The sequence below is a fragment of the Notamacropus eugenii genome, chromosome 3 (assembly GCF_028372415.1).
Source record: "Notamacropus eugenii isolate mMacEug1 chromosome 3, mMacEug1.pri_v2, whole genome shotgun sequence".
NCBI classification, from domain to species: domain Eukaryota; kingdom Metazoa; phylum Chordata; class Mammalia; order Diprotodontia; family Macropodidae; genus Notamacropus; species Notamacropus eugenii.
In genome coordinates, this window is record NC_092874.1 from 122,719,013 (window position 1) to 122,742,489 (window position 23,477).

At 37.1% G+C, this 23,477-nt stretch overlaps 1 protein-coding gene across 4 annotated transcripts in view; it reads left to right on the forward strand.

The window, feature by feature from the left end:
• Positions 1-920: 920 nt before the first annotated feature.
• ZNF800 (zinc finger protein 800) overlaps positions 921-23,477 on the forward strand; it is a 31,525-nt gene continuing 8,968 nt past the window's right edge. For 2 of the 4 annotated variants that reach the window (XM_072652836.1, XM_072652834.1), the window contains exons 1-3: positions 921-1,528; positions 2,158-2,279; positions 7,962-8,057. In XM_072652836.1, the coding sequence (XP_072508937.1) occupies positions 2,219-2,279; positions 7,962-8,057 (157 nt within the window). In that variant the 5' untranslated portion in view covers positions 921-1,528; positions 2,158-2,218. Of the gene's footprint in view, positions 1,529-2,157; positions 2,280-7,961; positions 8,058-8,601; positions 8,734-23,477 lie in introns of those variants that run through there. The other 2 variants (XM_072652835.1, XM_072652837.1) reach the window with 2 other exon arrangements.

Sequence of the window (23,477 nt, forward strand, 5' to 3'; positions counted from 1 at the left end):
AAGGGAAAGTTTGGAGAGAACCTATAGTCAGTTAATAAACATTTTGATTTTGAAGTGCTGGCCGAACATTCAGATGGAGATATCAGTCAGTTGGAAATTAATATAGAACTGGAACTCTAGGGAGACGTTGGTGTTGGAGATAAATTTGAGTCATCTGTATAGAGGTGATAAGTGGTAGGAGTGGAAGGAGAGTCAGAATCTTGAGGGTATAAATAAACTCCTTTAGAAGACAGGAAAGTAAGGAAGGTAAGAGATGAATTAGCGGGTCGGACTGTCACTTGCGTTTATTCTTTTTGTCTCCAGAACTTCTGTGCAGGGTCTGGCATACAGTAGATGCTTAATAGAACGTTTGACTGACAGTGTCATAGTAGTCAAGGGAAAAGCTATTCTTTCCCCTCAAAGCCTAAAGATTTCTGACTCCTAAGAGTCGGTTTTAGAACTACTACATAACTACTGAAGTTTAGAAGTTGGCCAGATCTTCATCAGAAAAATTTACCAACCGCCACTCTGAAATTAGGAAATTCCAGCTCACATGCTTTTTAATGAGGTCGTTTTGTCTTCTACTTCAGCTCCTTTCTGTACTTTCTTCTTTGGTTTGCAATACAGTCCTAGGAAAGTGGGGCCGCCCAGACTCATTCATTTAACAAACGCGTATTCCTGGTCCCTTCTCATCAGCTCAGTTTTACAGTGTATGGGGTGGGGGAGGGAGAAACAGGTGGGCAGTCTAGACAGCATCAATGGGGCGCTAAGAAGCTGCATCACTCCCTCCCCTTTCACTGTCAAGTCTAGCCCTGGAGGGCAAAGTAACGCCAAAGCAGCCGCGCTGCAGCGCCCTCCCTCCTGGCCAGCCCAGCTCCCAGCCACCCGCCCGCTCGCCCGCAGCCCAACTTAACGTGGGCTGCACGCATGCGCTCTACGCCGCGCTGCCCCGGGAGTGCCGGCCACCCTCCTACTCCCTCCTCCGTACGTTTGTCACTTCCTGCCCTCTTCCCATCTCCGTCCGGGGTCAGCCGTCTGCCTCCCAGCTCCCTGTCGTCGGCTTCGGAGCCTCGGCTTCCCCCCTCCCCACATCCCCCCGGGCGATCGGCCCCGCGGCGGCGGCTGCTCTCCTGTCTTGGAGAAGGGAGAGAGCGCTTGGAGGGACACGACAGGCTGACTCAATAAAGTTCCTTCAAACAGCCCCCTCAAAAAAAAGGGAAAGAGAGAAGGCCCAAAGGGAGAGGGGCAAACCCCCGTCCCAGCCCTGCCCCTCCCCTTTGCCGGAGGAGAGAGGCGAGCCCTGCAGGTGAAGGGGCGCCGGGCTCCCGCCGCTGCTGTGGCCGGAGGGCTCCCCGGCTCCCTCCGACTCCAGACCGGGCCTCCGGAGGGGCGGCGGTCGGGGCGGTTCCCCTGTCAACTGCCGGCGCCCGCGCCCCCGCCCGCCGGCCGGCCCCACAGCGCGGAGGGACGTCGTGAGCCGCCACCGCCTCCGCTGCCGCTGCCGCCGCGGCCGCGGCCCCGGCCCCGGCCCGGCCCGCCGAGAGACGGGGTAAGCTGCGCCGGCCGCTTCCGTGTCGGCGGCGGGGGATCTGTGGGAGCGCAGCGCGCTGCGACGCGGCCCGGGCGGGCGAGCGAGGCCCCAGCTCCCTCCCGCCTCCCGCCCCGGGGGTCGGCGGGGGGCTGCGCCAGGTGCCGGGCGTCGCCTCCCACGCTAGGCTGGCCCCGGCCGCCCGCCCGCCCGCCCGGCCTGCCCGCTCTCCGCCCGCCACCCCGTGAGTGGAGTAAGTTGGAGCTAGTTGGGTTGGGTTTTCGGATTGCTAATCTTATTTTTATCGTGGCTTGTCGCCTGTCGCCGACTCCGTGCCCTCCTCCCCTGGACCCTCAGAGCCACGCGCCTGAAGCGGGGGTTGCGGGCGGAGAGGAGACACCTTCTCGTCCTGGCCCAGGCTCCCCACCCCGGGCTTCCGTCCCTCCCTTCCTCCCTCGCGGAGAAGGGAGGCCCCTTGTGCGCTGCCCCGCGGCGCCGGGAGGGGAGGGGGCTCCTCATCTTTGTCAGGATGGATGGGGACGGAGGGGGGAGTGCGAGGTGGAGGCACCGGGAAGTGGACCCGTCTGGCCAACGCAGCTGCAGCTCCCGGGGAGGCTAAGGGTGAGTGACTGGGCTTGTGCTTTTTTCAGCAGAAGAGCCGCAATGAGGAGCTTCGAACTGTAGAAGGAAAGTAGGTCGCACCCACTGAAAATGCCTCTAAGGGACAAGTGCTGTCAGACTGACCACCATCATCATGGATGCTGCGAGCCAGGTATAGGCCATCCTTTCTTCCCAGAAGGCTGCCTTGACCCTGTTAGGGTTCCTTCTCTGTCCGTCCCTTGTCTCCTCTCTCTTCTCTCTTTTCTTTCCGTCCAAGAAGTTGGGCTCGAAATAGTTGTAATTTGCGTTGCGCAAAATAGCTATGGGAGCTCTAAGACTTATGCAGAAGTCGGAGGTTTTCCCTACTTGGTTCCTTAAAAAAAATATCCTGCAAGTGCCACATTAAATCATTTCCACAAGATCAGTCACTTAGTCCTTTTTCCTTTTCTTTCAAAGACAGCTTTAGTAATTCCCCATACCCTTGTGAATGTTAAACTGAAAGAAAGGAAGAAATTGCGTTCATCTTTTTACAGACTGCTGATTTTAGGCTTCTTAAAAATCAAAAGAATGTGATAAGTTTCTGTGAAAGGAGGATAGGATAGATATAGTCCTAGTTTCCTATAAATTATGCTTTTTAAAAAATGTAGCTCTGGACTGATCAGGCTAATCCCAGGTTCTGTTAAATACAGTTATTTTAAGAAATCTTATTCTGTTATATGAATTTTAAAAAATCCATTGTTTTTTTGGATTCACTTAGGATGCCCAAGTAGTCTTAGTGTATGTTCATCTGACAGAAGTTGGCTTTTTGATTTAACTCAAACTGGGAAATTCTGTACTTTTAACAACCCTTTAGCTACATTTTCACTATAAAAAAGTGATACCTAAATTTGTTTGAAAGATGTTTCCATTTACATTAGAACAATGATGTGAAGTTTAATTTATTTATAGACATTTATATGTGCAACTTAAAATAGAATCACTGAATATACATTTTTTACTTTTCCAAAATAAAGCTTTTTCTTCCCTCATTATGGGTGTGCATGAATGCACAGAAATGTACATACTCTTTGGCTATAAATATTTTCCCCTTAATTATTAAGAAAAAAATGTCACCAAATTCCTTTAGTTGTTCAGTAATTAAGTATTCACAGTACTTTATGCTTTTTTTCAATGAAGAGTTTGCTGGACCACTCTAGACCTTTAGATTTGGAGCATTTGGGAGGTGGTAGTATTATTTTAACTACCTGAATGCACCAGGTTTCATTACATTGCTGTTCACTTGAGTAGAATGATTTTTTTACTTAATGGAATAGATGGTGATGAGAAAGATTTTCCTGTTTTGGGGGAGCTCTGTGGTCAGCTTCTGCTCCTGAGAATGAGAACTGGGTTTCCTTTTTGTTTCTATCACTTTACTATTACCACCACTTGCCATAAAATAGCTGATTTAAGAATGGGAAACCACTTTTCTGTGTTCTTGATTTAATAGCTTTATTGTCTAATAAGGCTAAAACATTGTAATCCATATCCTAGCACCCTAAAACATTCTCAAGTTGCATTCATATTGTATGGATTAGAAATCTTAGAGTTGGGACTTCAGTCAATCTAGTTCACCCTGTACCAGAACAAGAGTTTCCTCTCCAACATACTGATGCATGGACATCTAGCCTTTTCTGGAATACCTTTAGTGAGAGAGAAGCCACTTTCTCCCAAGGCAGTCCATCTTACTTTTTCATAGCTCTGAACTTGAGGAATTTTTTTCCTTACATCAGAATTTTTCTCTTAAATTTATTCCTTCTGCAGCTCCCATACATTGTTTCTATTGTAGTGCTGTGGGACCAAGCAGTACAAGTCTAATACCTATTGAAAATGACAGCTCTTTAAATAGTTGAAAATAGCTATCATGGCCCATCTAAGTCTTTGTTTCTCAAGGCTAAACATACCCAGTTCTTTCAACCAGTCTTCCTACAGTGTTGTCTTTGAGGTCTTCAGTTTCTCGATATTCTTTTTGAAATGTGGTGCCTGGGACCTGAGCATACTAGCCCAGTATGTGAGTATAGTAGGACTAATATAGCACTGGATATTGTACCTCTTATAATGCACCCAATAAGGTTGTTGACTTCCATAATACACTGTTGACTCATGTTGAGGTTATAGTCCATTAAAAAAGTCTCCAGACTTTTTTCAGATGAACTGCTATTTAACTTTTCCCATCTTGTAGATTTTTCTGGATCCTATTGTAATACTTTAATTGCTTTTAAATTTTATTATATTTGACCCATTGTTCTAGCTTGTCAAGATATTTTTGAATCTGATGGTCTTACATTGTGTTAACTATCTTCAGCTTTATTTCATTAAAAATTTTGAAAAGCTATGCCTTTAGCCAAGTCATTGATAAAAATGTTAAATAATACAAAGTCTAGTACAGATCCCTGGGCTCCTCCTTTACAGACCTCATGCCAACTTGACATCAACCTGAATTCAGTCAACTACCTTAGAACTCATGTAATTGTACTTGTCCACATCTCTCCGTCTTAACTGTAAGAGTAGCACAAGAGGCTTTGTCAGATCCTTTGCTGTAATTCAGATAAACTCAGTCTACAGCATTCTTCTGATCTGCTGTTAGCTCTTATGGAAAGGAATTATCATTAGTCTGGCATGACCCTTTCTTGGGCAACCTTTTTGTGATCACTTTTGTTGATGTGCATGTATCATCTTGCTAGGTTAGAATTTTGTTAGGACTCCCAAGTTAAGGTCATTGGCCTTTAGTTTGCAGACTCCATTCTTTTTCCTTTTTTGAAAGTTATGATAGCATTTCCCCTTATCTCATCCTAGGAGCTCTTTTCTTGTCCTCCATGATCTTTCAGTATCTCAGTAAACATACCTGCCAGTTGTTTTAGTACCCTGGAAAAGAAAAATTTGCTATATAAAAAATATCAGAATAAAATTTGTCAATTTTTGAAGTAGTGCCAACACATTTGAGTCATGTTGAGTCTGTATTTCAGTGCATGTTTGAAGACAATTCAAGTCATTCTCTAAATTGAAGCAGTTTTTAAAACAAGAAATGTATTTTGCAAGGTGACTTTAATTGCAAATGTTCTAATAATTTAAGTTTTTCATGAACTTGAGGATTTTTATGACAATATAATAAAATTTCCTTTTAATATTTTAACATGAACCCAAACCTTTGATTATCTTTGAAAACTCAAGAAATCATTAGAAGAATTGCAGTAAATTAAAAAATACTAACAGAAGCCTTCTATGATATCTTTATAGTGCTCTTTAGGCTAGATATTGTTCCTATTGCTTTATTTTTGCTAAAATTCTGAGATTTTTTTTGTAACATGAGGAAGTTAATTTATGTTAGTTAAGCAGAAGAATGGGTACGTATTGATTAATTGTAATCCCTTTGGTTTATTATTTTAGGGGAAGGTGTAAGAATGATTCCAAAAGTTTCCCAAAGTTGAGAAGAATGTATTTTTGTGGTAGTTTTCAGAAGAGGTCTTGGAAGAATTGATGATTCTGATTGGATTCTATGGCTTAGAGAGGGCCCTAGTTAAATTTATAGGCAATCAGTGAAGTCCTGGACGAGGACTCTGTATTCCAAGCACCTGTTTGGGCTAGACTGGAGGTGGGAATCAATGTCTTAAGAGTAAAGGGAATTGTTTTAGACTGCTTGAGATAGACAAAACTTTCTTGTGACATAAGATTGTCCCTGGATTCCTGAAGACTTCCACCATAGAGCTTTGTCTGACAGGTCTTACTCATCTCAAAAGGCTTTCAATATAGGCAAAGCATTTGAATATAATTCTGAGTTGAGAGGTTATATTAGTAGGTTGGTCACTATGTGATTAATTTTGTTGGCCACAGAAACTCATGAAACTATCTTTTGTGTGCAAAGGGATTGCAATCTTCAGTATTGGCTAGAGTATCTATGCAGATTAATTCATGGCTTTTTTTGAATTAAGTAAAGTAAGATTGTATTTTTGAAGGATAAGGATATTAGGGATCCTAGATAGGGATAGGGAAGAAAATAGCCTTGCAGTTGAAACTTGTTCTAGTGTGCTTCTGTACCTGGAAGGATGCACCTCAGGGCTGAGTGAAGATACTTCATTATGAGAGTGGGTTCCTTGGTAGGAGAAAGTGACTGGCTTTGACCTAGAATGAACAGATACTTTGAGTATGGCTATTGCTTGTCATGGAAGGGATACAGAGGTGTATGAGAGAGGAGCTAGATAAGTAGTACCGAGTAAATGAACTTGGTTTGGGAGTGGCAGTAAATATATTCATGAACCTGAGTATACTTTTAAGTGAGGGAGAAACTTTTTCCTTCCCTAGTGATGACTCTAGACTGTCCTGCATGGATAGTGTCCATGTATGGTAGAGCTAACTCAAGAATCTTTGGCCAAATTATATCTTAGTGTGAGTGTGTGTATGTGTAGACCTTTGAAATTGCCTTAGAAGTATGGAAAATTCCTGAGATGAGAAGCACTTCAGGAAGAGCATGTTTCTGAGTTTGGATCTCTTTCTGTGCTGTGTGGGTAAAATTTGTTATTCCGAAGGAATTACTAAAGATTCTGGAATATGCCTCCTAGATGGAGTTATGAGTCCTGGAAAAGGGGTACCAATGTATGGAAATCTCCTTTTTCCTTCCCTTATCTTCTGTTCTTTATTAGAATTGTTTTTATATCTTTAGATTCTTTTCTAGAACTGTCTTCACCTACAGATACTCCCTTGGAACATGCCCAGTTTTTTACAATTATGTGGAATTTTTCTTTTTTTTATACTTCTTTCAATGAGTCCAGCCGTCAACTGCCTCTTAATAATATGGCAAAAAAGTTTTTGAAGTTTTTGAACCTTTGAAAAATTGGAAAAAAAACTTAGAAAAAATTGATTCTTTTTATTTTTAGCTTTGTTTTTTACATTTGACTCTTAGTGTCCATTCCTAATATATGAGAAAGATTTCTGACCTTTGGTACTTGTCACATATGGTTGCAAAGATGTCAAAAGTTTGGAGAACTTGTATTATTTCTCTATTTTTATTTTATTTTAGAAATGATTGTTGAAACTGGGACATTTTTACTTCCTTAGGAGAATTGAATTGATTCTAGATTCCCTTGTCTGATTTATCTTTCCTTTGATTACTGAGTATCCTATTTGTTCACATCAGTTTCAGAACTTGTAGTTCACCAGGTAGTCAGAAATGGAATCAGTTCTCTTAATTGAAAAGTTTAAAACTTTGTAAGTTCAGGTTCCCTGACAGCATGTGCACCTCCTCACTGAAACAGCCCTATCCTTGTTAGCACTGCAAACTGATTGGTTATAGTATCTTGTGGTGGCAGTTGCAGGTTGGGGCATAAAGGGAAATTAAAAAATGGGACTGATGCTCATGAGTTTTTTTCAAGTACAGTTCATTTTCCACTGTGTGCTTTTAGAAGTATAAGCAACATCTCTATGTCTGTCTGGAGCTTTAAAATTGTGGTTTACATTGAGAGTCAGTGATTCTAGGCTCATGAGGTATGGTGTGATTTAAATTAAACAGTTACTACAATTCATTCTTTTTCAAGAGAAATGTAGGGAATTTTTGATAAGCTTCATCAGACCTAAAAGTCAAAAGTAGACTTGTTTTTGAATTTAATTCTAATTCTGTCATTTCCATTGAGAAGAGTACTTTGTCATGCTATCTGGGTATTTGTCTTATAAAGAGCATGCAGTAAGATGCATTATAATAATTTGTATTATAATTATGTATATACATTTCTTTAAAACATAAAACATTGTTATGTTTCAGCTATAATATGTAAATGATATTAATTTCTTTATGGGGATGGGGTGGGTATTGATATTTTTTATACAGTGTATATTCTGGAACCTGGAGATCCTCCTTTGTTACAGCAACCACTGCAGACTTCCAAATCTGGCATTCAACAGATTATTGAATGCTTTCGATCAGGTATGAGTATTTGCTTTGTTTCAAGACACGTTTCTTAGCATTTAGGTCAGAGGAGGCACAAATCTAGAAAAACTTAGAAACCGATAACTTTCTTACAAGTCAAAATTTATATGTTTTTCTTTAAAGGGTTTCTTTTCATTTTCATAGATGCTTTTTGAAGGTTGATAAAATTTAAGGTGATTTGTTCTAGAAATTAGCTTTTCTTCAGTTATGCTTATATTTAGGATGGTATAATAGAAAATCTTCCAGTTGAAGATGATTGTTTGGTATCTTAGATGGTACATTCTAGCTTTTCAGTGTAGATATTATGTTACTGAAAAATATGAATGTATATGCCTGAAAAACTGGATTTGCACTTAGTATTCATTGGGACTGCATAATTGAAAAATCTTCCCATCTTTGGAAACAATTTTCAATCTTAAGGAACCTCCATTTTTATAAATTTTATAAAAGTTAAAAAGAAAAAGGCAGTTTACCTGAAGTTGTTCATTTTGCTTTGGTGATGCTCTTTGGTGCATGCTCATTTATAAATTTTATTCCTTAGAATCTTTATCTTGAGTGATGATTCATCAAGTATTTATTAAGTGCCTACTGTGTGCCAGGCATTGAGGATATAAAGATGAAAATTGGGGGAGATAACTTGTACACATCTACATCTTTACAAAAGAAATAACAGGTAATTTTGTGGGAGCAGGCATGAGCAGCTGGACGATCAGGAAAAACCTTAAGCTTTCACAGGAAGGTGGGCAGTTCTTAAATCCTAGCATGTAGGAGTCTGTAGTCAAGTATTTAGTATATACTAGATTCCTGTCACCTTACAGGTATAACTTATATTACATTCTCTGTCTTACAGGGATTATGTTCTGTGTTAATCATTTATGGGTCAAATCTGGTTAGACACATAATGTTAAAATGAAAGTCTCTAACTATTAAGTCTTTGAATACTGGTCTATTTATTTAGAATAATACACAAGAAATTTCTAGTGTAACAGAAGGTGTCCAGATTTCATAATAGAATTTTCTTTCAGCTTCCTGAAATAAGAAACGTAATCTCTTCTTTAACTTGTTAGTTGTGCCATGGAAATAAGGCAAGGGATAATGAGACCTCTTCATCTATAATTGTCTTAACCATTGTCTTCATCTACAATTTTATTAACTATTTTTCTCAAGTAAATGAGCAAGTAAGGTCATTTTATACTGATTTTGTTCTTTGTGTCATTTGTTCAAATGGTATAGAATAGATTTTAAAGTAAATTTATACTTGAAGTTCTGTTATAGATACTTTTACTAAGAATATTTAGTAAAAGTACCATTTTTTCTTCTTGAAACAACAATTTCAACATGAGAAAACTGCTGTCTTCTTGGTATACTTTGTGTATGTGTATATATTTATACTTATATACACACATACCCATCTTTTACGTTTAGGGCCCACTAGGGTCTATCTAAAGATGACAAACTGCAGAGTAGATAATCTATATGAGTCCTTTTACTTACCTTTGGAATTCAGGATTTGACTCCCTTGTTATTCCCACCCTATAAATTTAGGGTTCCGAGTTGTTATTATCATTATTGCTAATTTTTGTTTTGTTTGGTCAGTATTGAAGATGCTGAATACCATAATTTGTATTCCCTTAATACATATCAGTTGACATTAGGTGATTCAGAATTAGTCTGTGTGGTGCAGAAAATTGAATTTGGTTTGGAAGAATCTATCAGTTGATTTTTGATTTATTTACAAAAAAGAATAGTTGCTCACACTTATGTAGTGCTTGAATTTTTCAAAGTGCTTTTTTTTTTTTTTGCCAGAATGCTGTGAGACATGGTAGTACAAGAATTGTTATTATCCCCATTTTACAGATGAAATACTGACACTGAGAAATTAAGTGACTTGCCTATGGTCACACTGATTGTAAATGTCTGAGATGATTTCAAATCCAAGACTCTCAACTCCCAAGTTAACACTTTTTTTTTTATAGTACATCATATTTCTCACAAAGTTGATTGTGAACTGAAGACTGAAATTTTCTAGAGATATAAGTAGGCACAATGTGTTTTTACACCTTTTTTTTTTTTTTTTTTTTTGGTTTTCTTAAGTAGTGGAAAATACTCTTAGGAGGTTTGTCCTTTAATTGCAGTTTAATTTGCATATATATTTTAATGTAAACATTTTTTGTCAATACGTCTGTGAAGTAGAGAAATTTAAAAATAGGTTTTTATATATCTTGATTTTGAAACACTTTATGCTTCCTGATATTTTTCACATGGTTTTATATAGTTATATATCTGTATTTGTATGGGGGCATGGGAGAACAAATACAGTTTAAGTTTATGAGTATTCCCAAGGGCATAGCTAGAAATTTGGCAATTCAGAGTGGAAATTACTGAACATTTCTTTTAATCTCCATAACTGGCAACTCCCTTTCCTCTGTCTTTAATAACTTTTCCCAGATGCCACTACTCATTTTTTTCTTTTTTGCCTTGGAGGACTTTGTTTCCTCTTTATTAATTTGCCCTGGTTCTCCTTCACCCTACCCCTTGTCTTAGTGGCCTAATGTTTATTACTGAAGTACTCTTTTTACCTCCTTTCTTAAGTCCTTTCCCAAATCCAGGTCCCTGCCTCAGGTGCCTGTCTCTTACTGGGCTCTGCCCTCTACATTTGGACCACCCCAACTTACTCTAAAGGAATGACCTAGTGGTGTCATCTTCCTTGAATGAAGTGTAAGATGGCTATTTGTTTTAGCCCAGGGGTTCTTAACATTTTTTTGTGTCATGTATGCATTTTTGACAGTCTGGTGAAGCTTATTGACCCCTCCAGAATAATGTTTTTAAATGAACAAAATAAATCAGTTTTACTGATTACTGCAATCAGGATTACAAAACAAATCAGTTACATGGAAACACATCTAAAGAATTTAAAAAGAATTTCCCAGATTAAGAATTCTTGTACTCAGGGTCCTGGAGCCCCTGTCTTCCCAACTTTCCACACCCCTTTTCAGTTTCCTTGGGCAGTAGCTGACTACCAGGACTTTACCTTGGACACCGCACTTTCTATTCCAGTCAGATTAATATCTTTTATCTTGAATCTCATTTCTTTACACCCATCCATACATACTGGCTAGTCTAAGAATATTCTGGCATTGGTACCTCTTCTTATTTGAGATGGAGTTGACTCAGTTTCAAGGTTTCCCAGTCTCTCGAGTTTTGTTTTTGCTATTTTAACTTCTTGTCTGGTTTTGACTGACTTATAGTTTTACCTCAGCCTTTGGTTTCTGTTTTGACTACTTTCGCTTGCTTTTAACGTTTAACTCTTTTTTGACCTCCATTATTTAGGTACTTTCAGACTTCTTATAACCTGAATGGCTCCTGAGTCACTGTTCTGTCTTGAGTATTGGCTCCTGCCTACTTCATGATACATGACAACTGGTTCACTGTTTCAGATGACTCTCTGTCTCATATGTAATTTTTGAGTTGGGGACATTCCTTTCTCTTGTTACTATACTTCGTCTCTAGCCATATTTTGGCTTTTCTGATCTGGTTTTCCAGGTCTGCTTTTGTGAAATTCCGTAGCCCTAGCACAACCCCCATACCTATTCCCATAACTGCCTTAAAATTTTTTTAAAATTATAAACTTAACATTGTACATTAACAAAACCAGTTTGTATTGCTTAGTAACTATTTACATTTTAGATAATTTAACAAATGTGGTATCATAGCCATTTTTCAGTGATTCCCTTTAATTTCTCCTTGTATTTGTATGTCTATTAAAATTAAAAATATTTTGGTTATAGCTAGTTCTTAAAATATTCATCTGGTTCTGCTTTTTTTTGCTTTGTATTATTATTTCGTTAATGTCTTTCTCAATTTATATGTAGTTTTTATATTTTTTGATATGGCATGGCCTTAATTTACCACAAGTTTAATCATTCCCCTGTTACTGGATATTGAGGTAAAATCTCCTTTCAAGCAATATTTTTTTCACTTTAAACTTTATTTAAAACATACTTTCTAAATATTTTAAGCATAATTCCTTCTTCCTCTCCCCCCCAAATCTTGTACTGAAGTTATTTAAGTTTTAATCAGAATTGTTTGAACTGACTGCCCTTTCAGTCCCTTCTTAACATCTGGCAGATTTGCTCAGGATCAGTAAATGGCCTATAAATTAGAAATAATAGGAAAAAGGGGGAACTTTGTACAAACTTGGTAGTTTACTATTCCTCTAAACAACCTTGTGAAGTAGGTAGTAGAAATAGCATTATTTTATCTTTATTATACAGATGAAGAAGCTAAGGCATAATGGTTAAGTGATTTGTCTAAGATCATGTGAGAAAAAATGATCAATCCTTTGATCATTTCTCTCCCAGGTCATCTCCTCTGCACTAATCACTCTCTCCTCTTTCCCCATCTTGACTCCTTGGTAAACCAGTTCTTTTTCTATGCTGTCTTCTCTTGAATCCTTTGCTCCCTTATCATATCTTAGACTTAGACCACTCCTACCTTTTGTGCTCTTGAATAGAGGTAAAGAAAATCACCATTCTGACTGGGTCCACTACAAATTTGTGTTACATGAATGTCAGCTGGGCCCTCCCTGCCACTAAGTAAACCTATGTATGACCTTCCTTAACGACTCACTGTCTCACTTTGCGCAGAGATTCTTCCAAAAATTTTCATCCCTCCTAAAGCCTTGCATTATTCCCCCTCCCCAAGTCTCTCAGCTGAGAACCTTGCCTCTTATTTTACAGAAAAAATTAAGACTGTTTGCTGTGAACTCCCTCTTCTTCTATCCTACTCATCTGCCTTCTGGCACTCCTCTTTCACCCCTGTCTCACATGATGAAGTGGTCCTATTTTTTCAAGACTAACCCCCTCTCTGCTTGTCCAAGTGATCCTATTCCATCCCTTCTTCCCTAACACATTGTCCCCTCTGTCATCCCATCCCCTCTCTTTCACTTATTTTCAATCTGTTCCTCTCTACTTCCTCACTTCCTAATACCTATACTGCAAAAACTCTCACTTGACCCTTCTGCCCCCCACTAATTATTGTTTTATATCCTTTTTGCCCTTTATAGCTAAACTCCTTGAAAAGGCTGTCAGCAACAGTTGCCCCCTCTTTCTTTGTTCTCACTCTCTGAACCCCTTACAATCTGATCTTTTCATTCCACTGAAACTGCCCACTCCAAAATTACTAATGATCTTTTAGTTGTCATATACAATGACCTTTCCTCAATCCTCATTCTGTCAGATTTCTATTTAGCACTGCTGATCACTCTTCCTTGATATTCTCTTCTTTCTTGGTTTTCAGGACACCATTCTCTCCTGATTCTCCTCCTACTTAACTGACCACTCTGTCTCCTTTACTGAATCCCCTTCCAGATCACATCCTCTAAGTGTAGTTGTCCCTCAGGCTTTTGTCCTAGGACCTCTTCTTCTCTCCCTCTATACTACTTCAGTGGTCTCATCAGCTTCCATGGATTTACTCTTTGTGATGATGATTTTAAAACCTACCTATCTTTCTTCTGTCTCTCTGTTGACCTCTAATCTTGCATTTCTAGATAACTTTCATACATCTCAAACTAAATGTCCAGTAGACATTTTAAACTCATTATGTCCAAGACAGAACTCATTATCTCACCCCCTAAATTGTCTCCCTCTTCTACCTTCCTTGTTACTGTAGAGGGTCACATCATCCTCCTAGTCCCTCAGGCTTGCAACCTAGGAGTTATTCTGGATTCTTCACTGTTTCTTACCATGTCCAGTCTGTTACCAAGACCTGTTGATTTCACCTTTGCAGTATCTCTCAAATATATACCTTTTTCTGGCACTCTCACCACTCTGGTGTAGGCCTTTATCACCTCAAGCCTGGATTATTGTAATGACCTGTTGGTAGGTTTGTCTGCCTCAAGTCTTTCCCCACTCCAATCCATTCTCCATTTAGCCACTAAAGTTATTTTTTCTAAGGCACAGGTCTTATCATGTTAAACCCCCTGCCCCCTACACACCCTGCTCAGAAAATTCCAGTGTCTTCCTATTGCCTCCAGGAGACAGGTACATTTCATATTCAAAGCCCTCCATATCCTGTTCCCCTCCTACTTTTCAGTCTTCTTATACCTTACTCTCTTCCACAACTTCTTCAGTATAGTCACACTGACCTCCTGGCTGTTTTAAAATCAAGACACTTCATCCCTTGGCTTTAGGCATTTTCTCTGCCTGTCCCTTATATGTGAAGTATTCTAACTCCTCTGCTCCATCCATTGACCTCCCTGGCTACACTAAATTAGTTCCAACTAAAATGTCACTTTCCTCAGGAAGCCTTCTGTAACCCCTCTTAAATCCAGTGCCTTCCCTTGTTAATTCTTATTTATCCTATATATTTTTTGTTTGGTTTGTCTCCCGCATTAGACTGTAAGGTCCTTGAAAGAGGGGCTGTCTTTTGTCTCTTTTTTTTTTTTATCTCCCCAGTGCTTAACACATTGCATCACATGTAGTAGGCCCTTAATGTATTGATTGCTTGAAATCCATGCATTCTGATATCAGTTCTTTTTTATGTACTACGTTGTACTTTATTTGAAAAGTAGGTTAAATGTCTGCTTTTGTCAATTCAAGACCATCTACAATCTGATTTGAACTAATTTTTTCATCTTCATCTCATACTATTCCTCGTTATGCAGACATAGTTCTAGCAAAACTGAACTGTTTTTCATCCTCAACCATTCTTCCTTCCTTCATCCTTGTTCTACCTTGTACAGTTCCCTTCTTTTTTTGCTTATGCTGTTCACTATGCTTATAATGGACCAACTCCCTCATCTTTTGAAATCTCTTCATTCACAGCCCCAATTTAGGTGCTGCCTCCTCCATAATACCTTCATTGGCTCCTCTCTTCCTTCCCCTAAGTGAAAATGATCTTTCTCTTCTCAAATTTGTACTAACACTTTGTATATCAATCAGTAAAAAAAAAAAAAAATCAACATTTATTAAGTTATCTCATGTATCAGGCACTGTGTTGGATGCTGAGGATATCATGAAAAAATGAAATAGTGTCTAATTCCCATAAAGAGCTTACATTTTATTGGGAGAGATAATGTATACATCAGTATATTTGGAATAGATACAAAATATATTTTTCAAACGATAATTTATGGAGGAAGAGTACTGGTTTCTGGGGGGAAAGCAAATCAGCAGAGGCTTCATGTCCAAGGTAGTGTTTGATCTGAGGCTTGAAGGAACAGGGATACCAAGAGCCACTGAGGTGAAGACGGAGTCATTCCAGGCAAAAGAAAAAGCCTGGGAGACAGAGTACTGTGTATGAAGAGCTCAGCAAGGCTAGTTTGACTGCACCATAGAGTTCAGGGAGGAGAAGAATGTGGAGGTTGTGAAAGATTTTAAGTGGTAGAGGAATTTATATTTGATTCTACAGGTAATAGGGAAAAATTGGAGGAGAGTTTAGTTATTTAGTAGGAGAGTGGTGTAGTTAGATTTCCTCTTTAGGAAAACCATTTTTGTAACTGGAAGATGGACTTCATAGGGGGAGAGACTTGTAGGGAAAGTAGTTAAGAGACTATTGTAATAGTCCAAATGACAGGTGATGAGACATAGATTATGTGAGCAGGTTGGATGTGAAACGTATTGAGGAGTTAGAAATCATAAGATTTGATAGCTGCATAGATAACGTGGGACGGGGGAGAGTGAGAAGGCAAGGATAATGAAGTTGTGAACTTGGGAGAATGAAAGGATGCTAGTGCTCCTTATGAAAGTTGGGAAATCCAGAAGAATGGTGGGTTTGGGGAAAAGATATTGAGTTCTGGATATGTTGAGTTTGAAACATCTATGGAACTATGTGACATATGTAGACTTGTACTTTATATTTAAGATATTTGTCCTTCTATGATATTTATTTATACGTCTTTCCTTTATTATGTTGTGAGGTCCTTGCAAGAAAGGACTGTTACTATAGTTATTACAGTGCCCCCTGTGCATAGTAGGTGCTTGTTACATGTTGGTTGAATTCAATTGAGTTTTTGAATAAAAAATTGTTTCAGCATGTAAAATCTTTAGGGTTGAAGTGTTACCATTAACTCATTATTTATATATTTAATTAAGGGACCCTTTGACTTCTCCTATAGTTGTGTTCAATTCTTGGTGCAGGCATGACATATGCATAATGATAGTATTTTAAACAACCTTGATTCCATCAAAGAGCTATAAATATCTGAAAGTTAAAGTATCTAAGAGACTTTCCTTGAAAATAAGCATATAATAATATCCAAATCCAGAAATCAAGATGTATCAGGAACTTTGTTTAGTTTCCTGATCCCTTTTGATTTTACTAGGAGGGTATCCCCAGATCTAGGAAAGAAATTTTTTATGCATTAAGTCCTTCAACTCTTGACACATTGTAGCATCCTTATTAACTGCTTTGTAGTCTATAAACCAGATAGATTTTTTTTTCTGGAAATTTAAGGTGCCAATATTTCAGGTCTTCTCACTATTCTTTCTACCAAACCATATTGTTTTCTCCCCAGTCCCTGAAATAATCAGGAGTTGATTAGCATATGAAATTGATATCATCTCTTTTAATTTTTGAAAATTGTATAGTCTTCCCCTCACTAAAAAGTGCTGTTCCACTACCTCATTGTGATTTGGAGGTGACCATTGCTTTTCAAGGGTTCTGACAAGTCTTAGTAAGTTGAAAAGGTTAAATGGATTCTGGATGCTAAGAGACTGTAGTAATTAGTGTTTCATGTTAGACTCTCTTAGAGGCAGTGTGATATAGGGGGAAGAGCATTAAATTTGAATTTAAAGAACCTAGGCTTATTCCTGACTGCTGCTGACTTATGTATCCTTTGACAAGTTATAACCTCTCTGAGTCTGGGTTTCAAAATCTGTAAAATGAGGGTCTTGGATTATTAGATGATCTCTAAACTCTATGGTGTAGATCTGGAAGAAAGCTTCCAGATATAAAATCCTGAGGTCCTGCTTTTCTATTTTCTTACTAGAATTTGCAGGTCATTTCACTCATTTATGTTTGTGATTTTCTGTTATAACTTGAAAAGAAGTCTGAAATGTCAGATAATAACACTGAGTTAGGACATCTATTGAGACTTTTTTTTTTAAGCTGCTACCACAGTTTATGCAGCCTGGCTTTGGCCTCTGCATGCAGCATGTACTTGAGGGGTGGTAGAAGGGAGCTGAAGGACCTTAAAGGCAGTTGTGGTCAGATGTGTGCCTAGCTCTTACTTTGACGATTTTCAGAGGATCTTGTAACTCTAATTTAACTTTTGACTTGAGGTTGAGAATCATTTCTTTATAGTAGTATGTGCTGACTTTTTTCCTTCCTTTTTGTTGAATTTTTTACCTTTCAAAGGGAAAAGTAAATCTAACTCCGAAAACAACCCAGGAATCAATCTACAAACATATTTTTGTATTTTAGGGTTGGCTTCTAGGTCTGGTGCAAAGCCCTCTAATAAAGATGACCTTTAAACAGGTCATCTTATTGCTATCTTAGGAATAAGTAAAAATGGACAATTTGAGGCATTGTAACTTATTTTCAAGGTGGCCTGGATAAAAAAAATCCTTGTTTTATGAATCCATGAGAGGATTAAGTTCAATAAGCAAGAGGTAGCTTTTTTTTTTTCTAAAGCAGTATGGTAGGGAAGAATGGAGAGAATAACTGCGATGTTTGCCATTGTCATTACTTTAAGTTTAGGTTTGCAGATTCAACTTTGAAGAAATTTTCACCCCTTTAAAGAATAGAACCTGCTATTAAGCTGTCATAAGGTAGTCATGACCATGTGGTCTGAATCAGTAGACTTATGTTGTAGGTGTGTTTTGCTTGAGATATTAATAAAACTGCTTTTTCTTTACTTAAAGGCAAAAATAGAATTTTTAAAATTCATAGCAAAAACTTAGTCATTAAATGTACATTTAAAGTAGAGAGTACTAGCTTTTTTTGTGTTGAGGACCTCTTTGACAATCTGGTGACTCTTTCCCAGAATAATGTTAAATGTATATAATAAAATACATAGAATTATACAGAAACCAATTATATTGAAATAGTTATCAGTATATGTATGCATATATGTACACATGTATGTGTGTGCATATACACAAAGCATATGCATGCCTCATATATGTTTGTATATATGTATATGAAAAAGTCACAGGTTAAGAACCCCAATTAAAGGATCATAACTTTAAAGTCAACTTTTAAAGAAAACAGATGCCTAAGTATAACTTTGTATCTTTCTGACTGATCCTTAATCATTTCAAGTTTTTGAGTTATTAAATCTTATTCAGAGGCTTGGTTAGAATGATATTGGTAATTCATTTGATGAGATTCAAGTCAGTTTGCTGTTTTTTATATGCCATGCTTCATCTGCTATCTTCTAATACAGACATTCTGAACCCAGGGCTCAGGGACTCCAGATAGATTTAAAGGGGCTCTGTGAATTTAGAGGGATAAAATAAAATTGTATCTTTATTCTAGTATAGTTGGTTTCCTTTGTATTCTTATGTATTTTATTTTATGCCTTTAAAATCAGAAGGGGTCCGTGTCCTGCTGTTCATTTAATCAGAAAAAGGCTTTAATTTGTTTTGCCATTTTCAGTATTCTCCTTTTATTATATCACCCGTTCTTCTAAACAAGCACAGAAAAAAACTCTGAATAAAGATACACCTATCTTTTCTTTAGTAAGAAGGAAGTGGTTTTCTTCTCTGTAGAGATGGAAAGTTTTTTTCCTTGCTGTTTTGAAATCTGAGGAAATTTAACTGTAGAGGTAGGTAGGTATTACTTGAAATTTAGATACAGTGACATGTCATTAATATTTACTTCCACTATATTCATGACATCTTTCATAAGCTCCTCTTTGCACAGATGCCCCCTTCTATGATAGTATTTTCACCCTTTCACTGTATTTCTCTTGTATGTTATAGTTATATTTATATGTTTCTTGTGTATTATTTTATAGTTTATTTTTATCTGTCTCTCTGTGTCTATATTCAGTTGTAACAAGCATGAGGCAGCGACCAATGAAGTTTCTTTAAATTTTGTATCTCTCCCAGTGCCTGGCACAATGCTTTTGCACATAACAAGTAATAAAATTTTGTTAAATTTGGGTACAGACTACTTTAGCTGGAGTCCCTTAAGACTGATTTATAAAAGAGCTAGTATCCTCACAGGAACAAACCATTTAAAATAAACTTTATAAGTGTTTTGAGCAAAAATTTAAATTGACACCTCATTTCAAAATATTTTATTCTGCCAGTAGTCAACAAGCATTTATTAAGCACATGCTATGTGTGCCAGGCACTGTGTGCTAGGAAGAGAAAGGCAAAAAGTCCTCAGCCTCAAGAAACTTACAGGCCAATGGAATAGAATTGTTTTATGGCATCTTATCTGACGCATTCTGTGTTATCTGTGGAGAGAGGAGGATGTCACTGCTGTAATGGGTCCAGTGAATCCTTATTTCCATATGCAATGACATATTTGTAAAAATTGTTCAAAATGCAAGTTTGCAAGGTATTTTTAAGACTGATTTTTTATCACAATACTTTGTACAGTATCTTAGCACCACTTTAATATACATTTATTTAATTTTATTCAAACATTTATTAAGTACCTACTATGTGTTGTCTTTTTTGATTCTCCCAACAACACTGGAGTAGGCAGGCCAGGTATTATTCCTATTTTATAGAAGATGAAACTAAGGCTCTTGAGAGGTAAAGTAAGTTGCTCAAGGTAAGCACAGACCTGGGACTTGTTGTTTTCCTAGTCCATTGGTCTTTCAACTATACCTTATCTTGTTTTGTTTTTTTAAACTTTTAAATATTTCCTAGTGGATTCAAACACTTGCAATGTATAGTAAGCTTTTATTGCCTGCTGAACACAATATGTATGTCTTGTTTCTGTTGATCTTCCATTTTGCATAGCCTACCTTCTTTCCTGAAACATTGTGTACTGCTTTGATACACTGTAAGTTGAAAATATTAGGTGTATACATTTTAGTTTGGCAATACATTTATGCAGGAGAAACCTTTTTGTGTTTAAAAAGTGATTCTCAGAATGTACTTCATCTGAGGACGATTTTTCTAAGAGGGCAGTCATTTTTTTTTACTCAAGCTTATTGGGTAAAAGATAGTTTGTCCAGTTAATGGTTTTGAAAACTACATCTATATGCTGGTTGTAGGACACATTTTTAATAATTTGCTATGCTTTTATTCTACTCTATACCTCTTGGAGTAAGTACTTAAGTTCTAAGGATGATCACTTTAAAAATAACTTTTATGCTGTGCCTTGAAAGCAGAAGCTCACAAGGGCATGACAAAAGAATTACGTGTTCCTTAGCAATGTCATTATATCATTCTGTGGCTTACAGGCCTGCTAAAGAATATGGAGTTCATGTGTAAGTGTACAACAGGCAAACTAGCACACCAGTTAAAAAATTGTTATTGGTGAAGCCACAATAACTGAAAGCTATCAAATGAGTTCTACTGTCTGCCTTAGCAACATAATGTCAGATCAAGTATAAAGAAATAAAGCTAGCTTGTCTAGCAGAAAACAGCTAGGTATTAATGTTGTATCAGGTTATGAGCCTGATAATGTAACACTGATCCCTGGATTTTTCCTCAGAAAGCTCTTTTGATTGTTGTCACCCATTACACACACACACATACACACACACATACGTATATTCATACATGTATGTATACACACATATATGTAGTTACCATTATGTAATGATACAGAATAACCAAGGTTCTGGAATCTTATGTATCAGGGTCTTATCTGTGGGTGAATTGGCTTATGTGAAAATAATATTCTTCGTTGCAGTCAGAAAACATTAGCTCAGGTTATGCAATATGTTATATCCTGAAAGACAGTTAACTGAGATGACTGCCACCAACTAAGGGACTAGAAATTCATAAATATGTATGTGTATGAATATATAATACATAGCATATATAATTAATATATATTTATATATATTTATAGTCACTATGTGTGTGTGCATATATTTTCAATTTTCATGGTGAACTGAATAATAGCAACTGTTTCTTTACTTGAAAAATAGCATATTTTCTATAGTGCTTTAAAGTTAACAAAATACTTCAAATCAGGTCATACCAAAATGTACAGTTCAGCGTAGATAATTTTTAAAAGTTGTCTTCAGAATTCCAGTTTGCCCAGTAAAGTAACAAGTAATAAAATCAGAAAACATCCTGTTTGACTAATTTTCTATTTAATAATGAGTATAATAAAAACATTAGAAAGTACAGATGTTTGTTTCTTGTTATGAAATACATTGTTTTAGATGTATAAGTTCTAAAGTTGAGTCAAATAAAAGCTTGAATTTTAATTCTTTGCTAAACTTAAGATTATCCTAAGGTGAAGTGAGAGAAATTTTCCCCCTAGGGATATAGTAATTTCTTTGCATAAATTAATATTCCCCTAGTTTCTTTTCATATTTTTTGTAGATATGTTAAATCATTCTTTTGTTTTTCAGTTTACATTATTTGCCATTTTTTATTCTTGTCGATCCTGATTCTGGCTTATAATTATATAATTTTAAAAGTTTTATATACTTTTAAAATCTCCTTAGTAAAAAAAAAAATCAGATCAAACTTTTTGATTTGTTCTACAAGTCTAATCTTGTTTTCAGTTTTGAGTTGGGAATGTGATATAATTCCCTTCTTACTGGAGGAATCCTCTTGGTCCTCAGCTGCATAACCTGAGAAAACATTTTTGATTGTTGTTAGGATGAGTCAGAGAGGGAAGCCAAAGACGTTCAGCCAAGGAAACAGCACCAGAGTAGTTTTTATGGTCTCCAATGCTGTCTCTTCACCACATGCGTTGCTGGGCAGTTATATATCAGGGTAAAGAATATATGTGGTCAAGTTTAGCCATAAATTAGGAGTTTGAAATATTCTTTCTAAATTTATACTTCAGAGTTCATAGAGTGATAGTCTAACAAAAGAGCAAGCAAAGAATTTGTAGTTAGGGAGATCTTTTCTGGTTTATCTTTCTTGGGCCTTAGTTTTCTATTATTATGTAATATCTTTGTCTGAAGAACTCAAAGCATTTCTCTTGTATTTTTATTTATACCCATAGAGTCCCTTTGAGTTATATAAGAGGTGTGTGTTTTGTTTTCCTTATTTATAGATAAGTAAATTAATGCATAGTGATCACATGGCTTCTTAGGTCATTCTACTAGTTTATGCTGGAATTAAGACATAAACCTGAATCTCTTGATTTTTAAAAAACAAATCAGACTGGGAATCAGAGGTCTGAATTATACTACTTACTATGTTACTATCTAATTGTTTGACCCTAACTTTCCTGGGCCTCACTTGCTTCATCTATATAAAAAGGAATTAGGATTAAAGCAGGAGATCTTAACTTGAAAAAAAATGTTTTGATAAGTAATTCCAATAGGATTGATTTCCTTTGTAATCTTATGTATTTTATGTAAGAACATTGTTCTGAGAAGGGGTCCATAGCCTTCACCAGACCGCAAAAATAGTCCATGACAACATAAAGGTTAAGAACTCTTGGATAAGATGATTATTAATGACATCTTTCCAGTTCAAACACACTTATTTTACTGTACTAGGTCTTTTAACATTAGACAGTGCTACTAATAATAGAGATGTTACTGATCATCCATTTGTAATGACATTTTAATTAATGACTAGTGATTTTAAAGCATTTTGATAATAATGTCAGTGTTGGAGTATTTTTAATGCAGTTATAAGTATTCGTAGCCTTTGTGATTTGTTCTATGAGAAATATAAGTTCTATGTGAAATATAGCAAAAATATATTCCATTGATATCTTTGAAAATGTAGCCATAGAAATGCTTCCTTGTCTAGAATTGGAAATATTTTAACACTTAGACCCTAGATGTAGTACATCAGGGCAATTGTAGTTTTCTCCTATAGCGTCTGTGCAAAGTAGGTCAGTATTGTCTGCATTTTTATATTGAGGGAGCTGAGTTCACAAATTTGTTCAGGATTTCACATCAAAGTTATCTATCAACTTGTCTGTTCCAAGAACTGTAGAACCAAATTGTCAGGGGCTGAGGGAAGGCTCACCTTTGTTACCCTAATTTACTCTGATTAAAAAAAATAACAACAAGCACCTGAGTTGTATGGTTCTTCCTTTTTGATACAGCATTTGTATGATGTATTCTCTGATATCTTAGAGCCTCTTGGTACCTCCTGGCACATAGGTAACCAGGAAAGGAGCCTTTATTTTTAGAAGCCATTCATATAACTGAATGAAGAACATAGGCTTGCTTAGGGCTTAGACAATGGGGCCCTCATGATATTGTGTCTGTATTTGTTTTTGATTTCATGTAGCACTTTATTTTTTATTTATCATTATTTCTTACCTAGTTTTGAGGTATGCATTTAAATTTCATTTTTC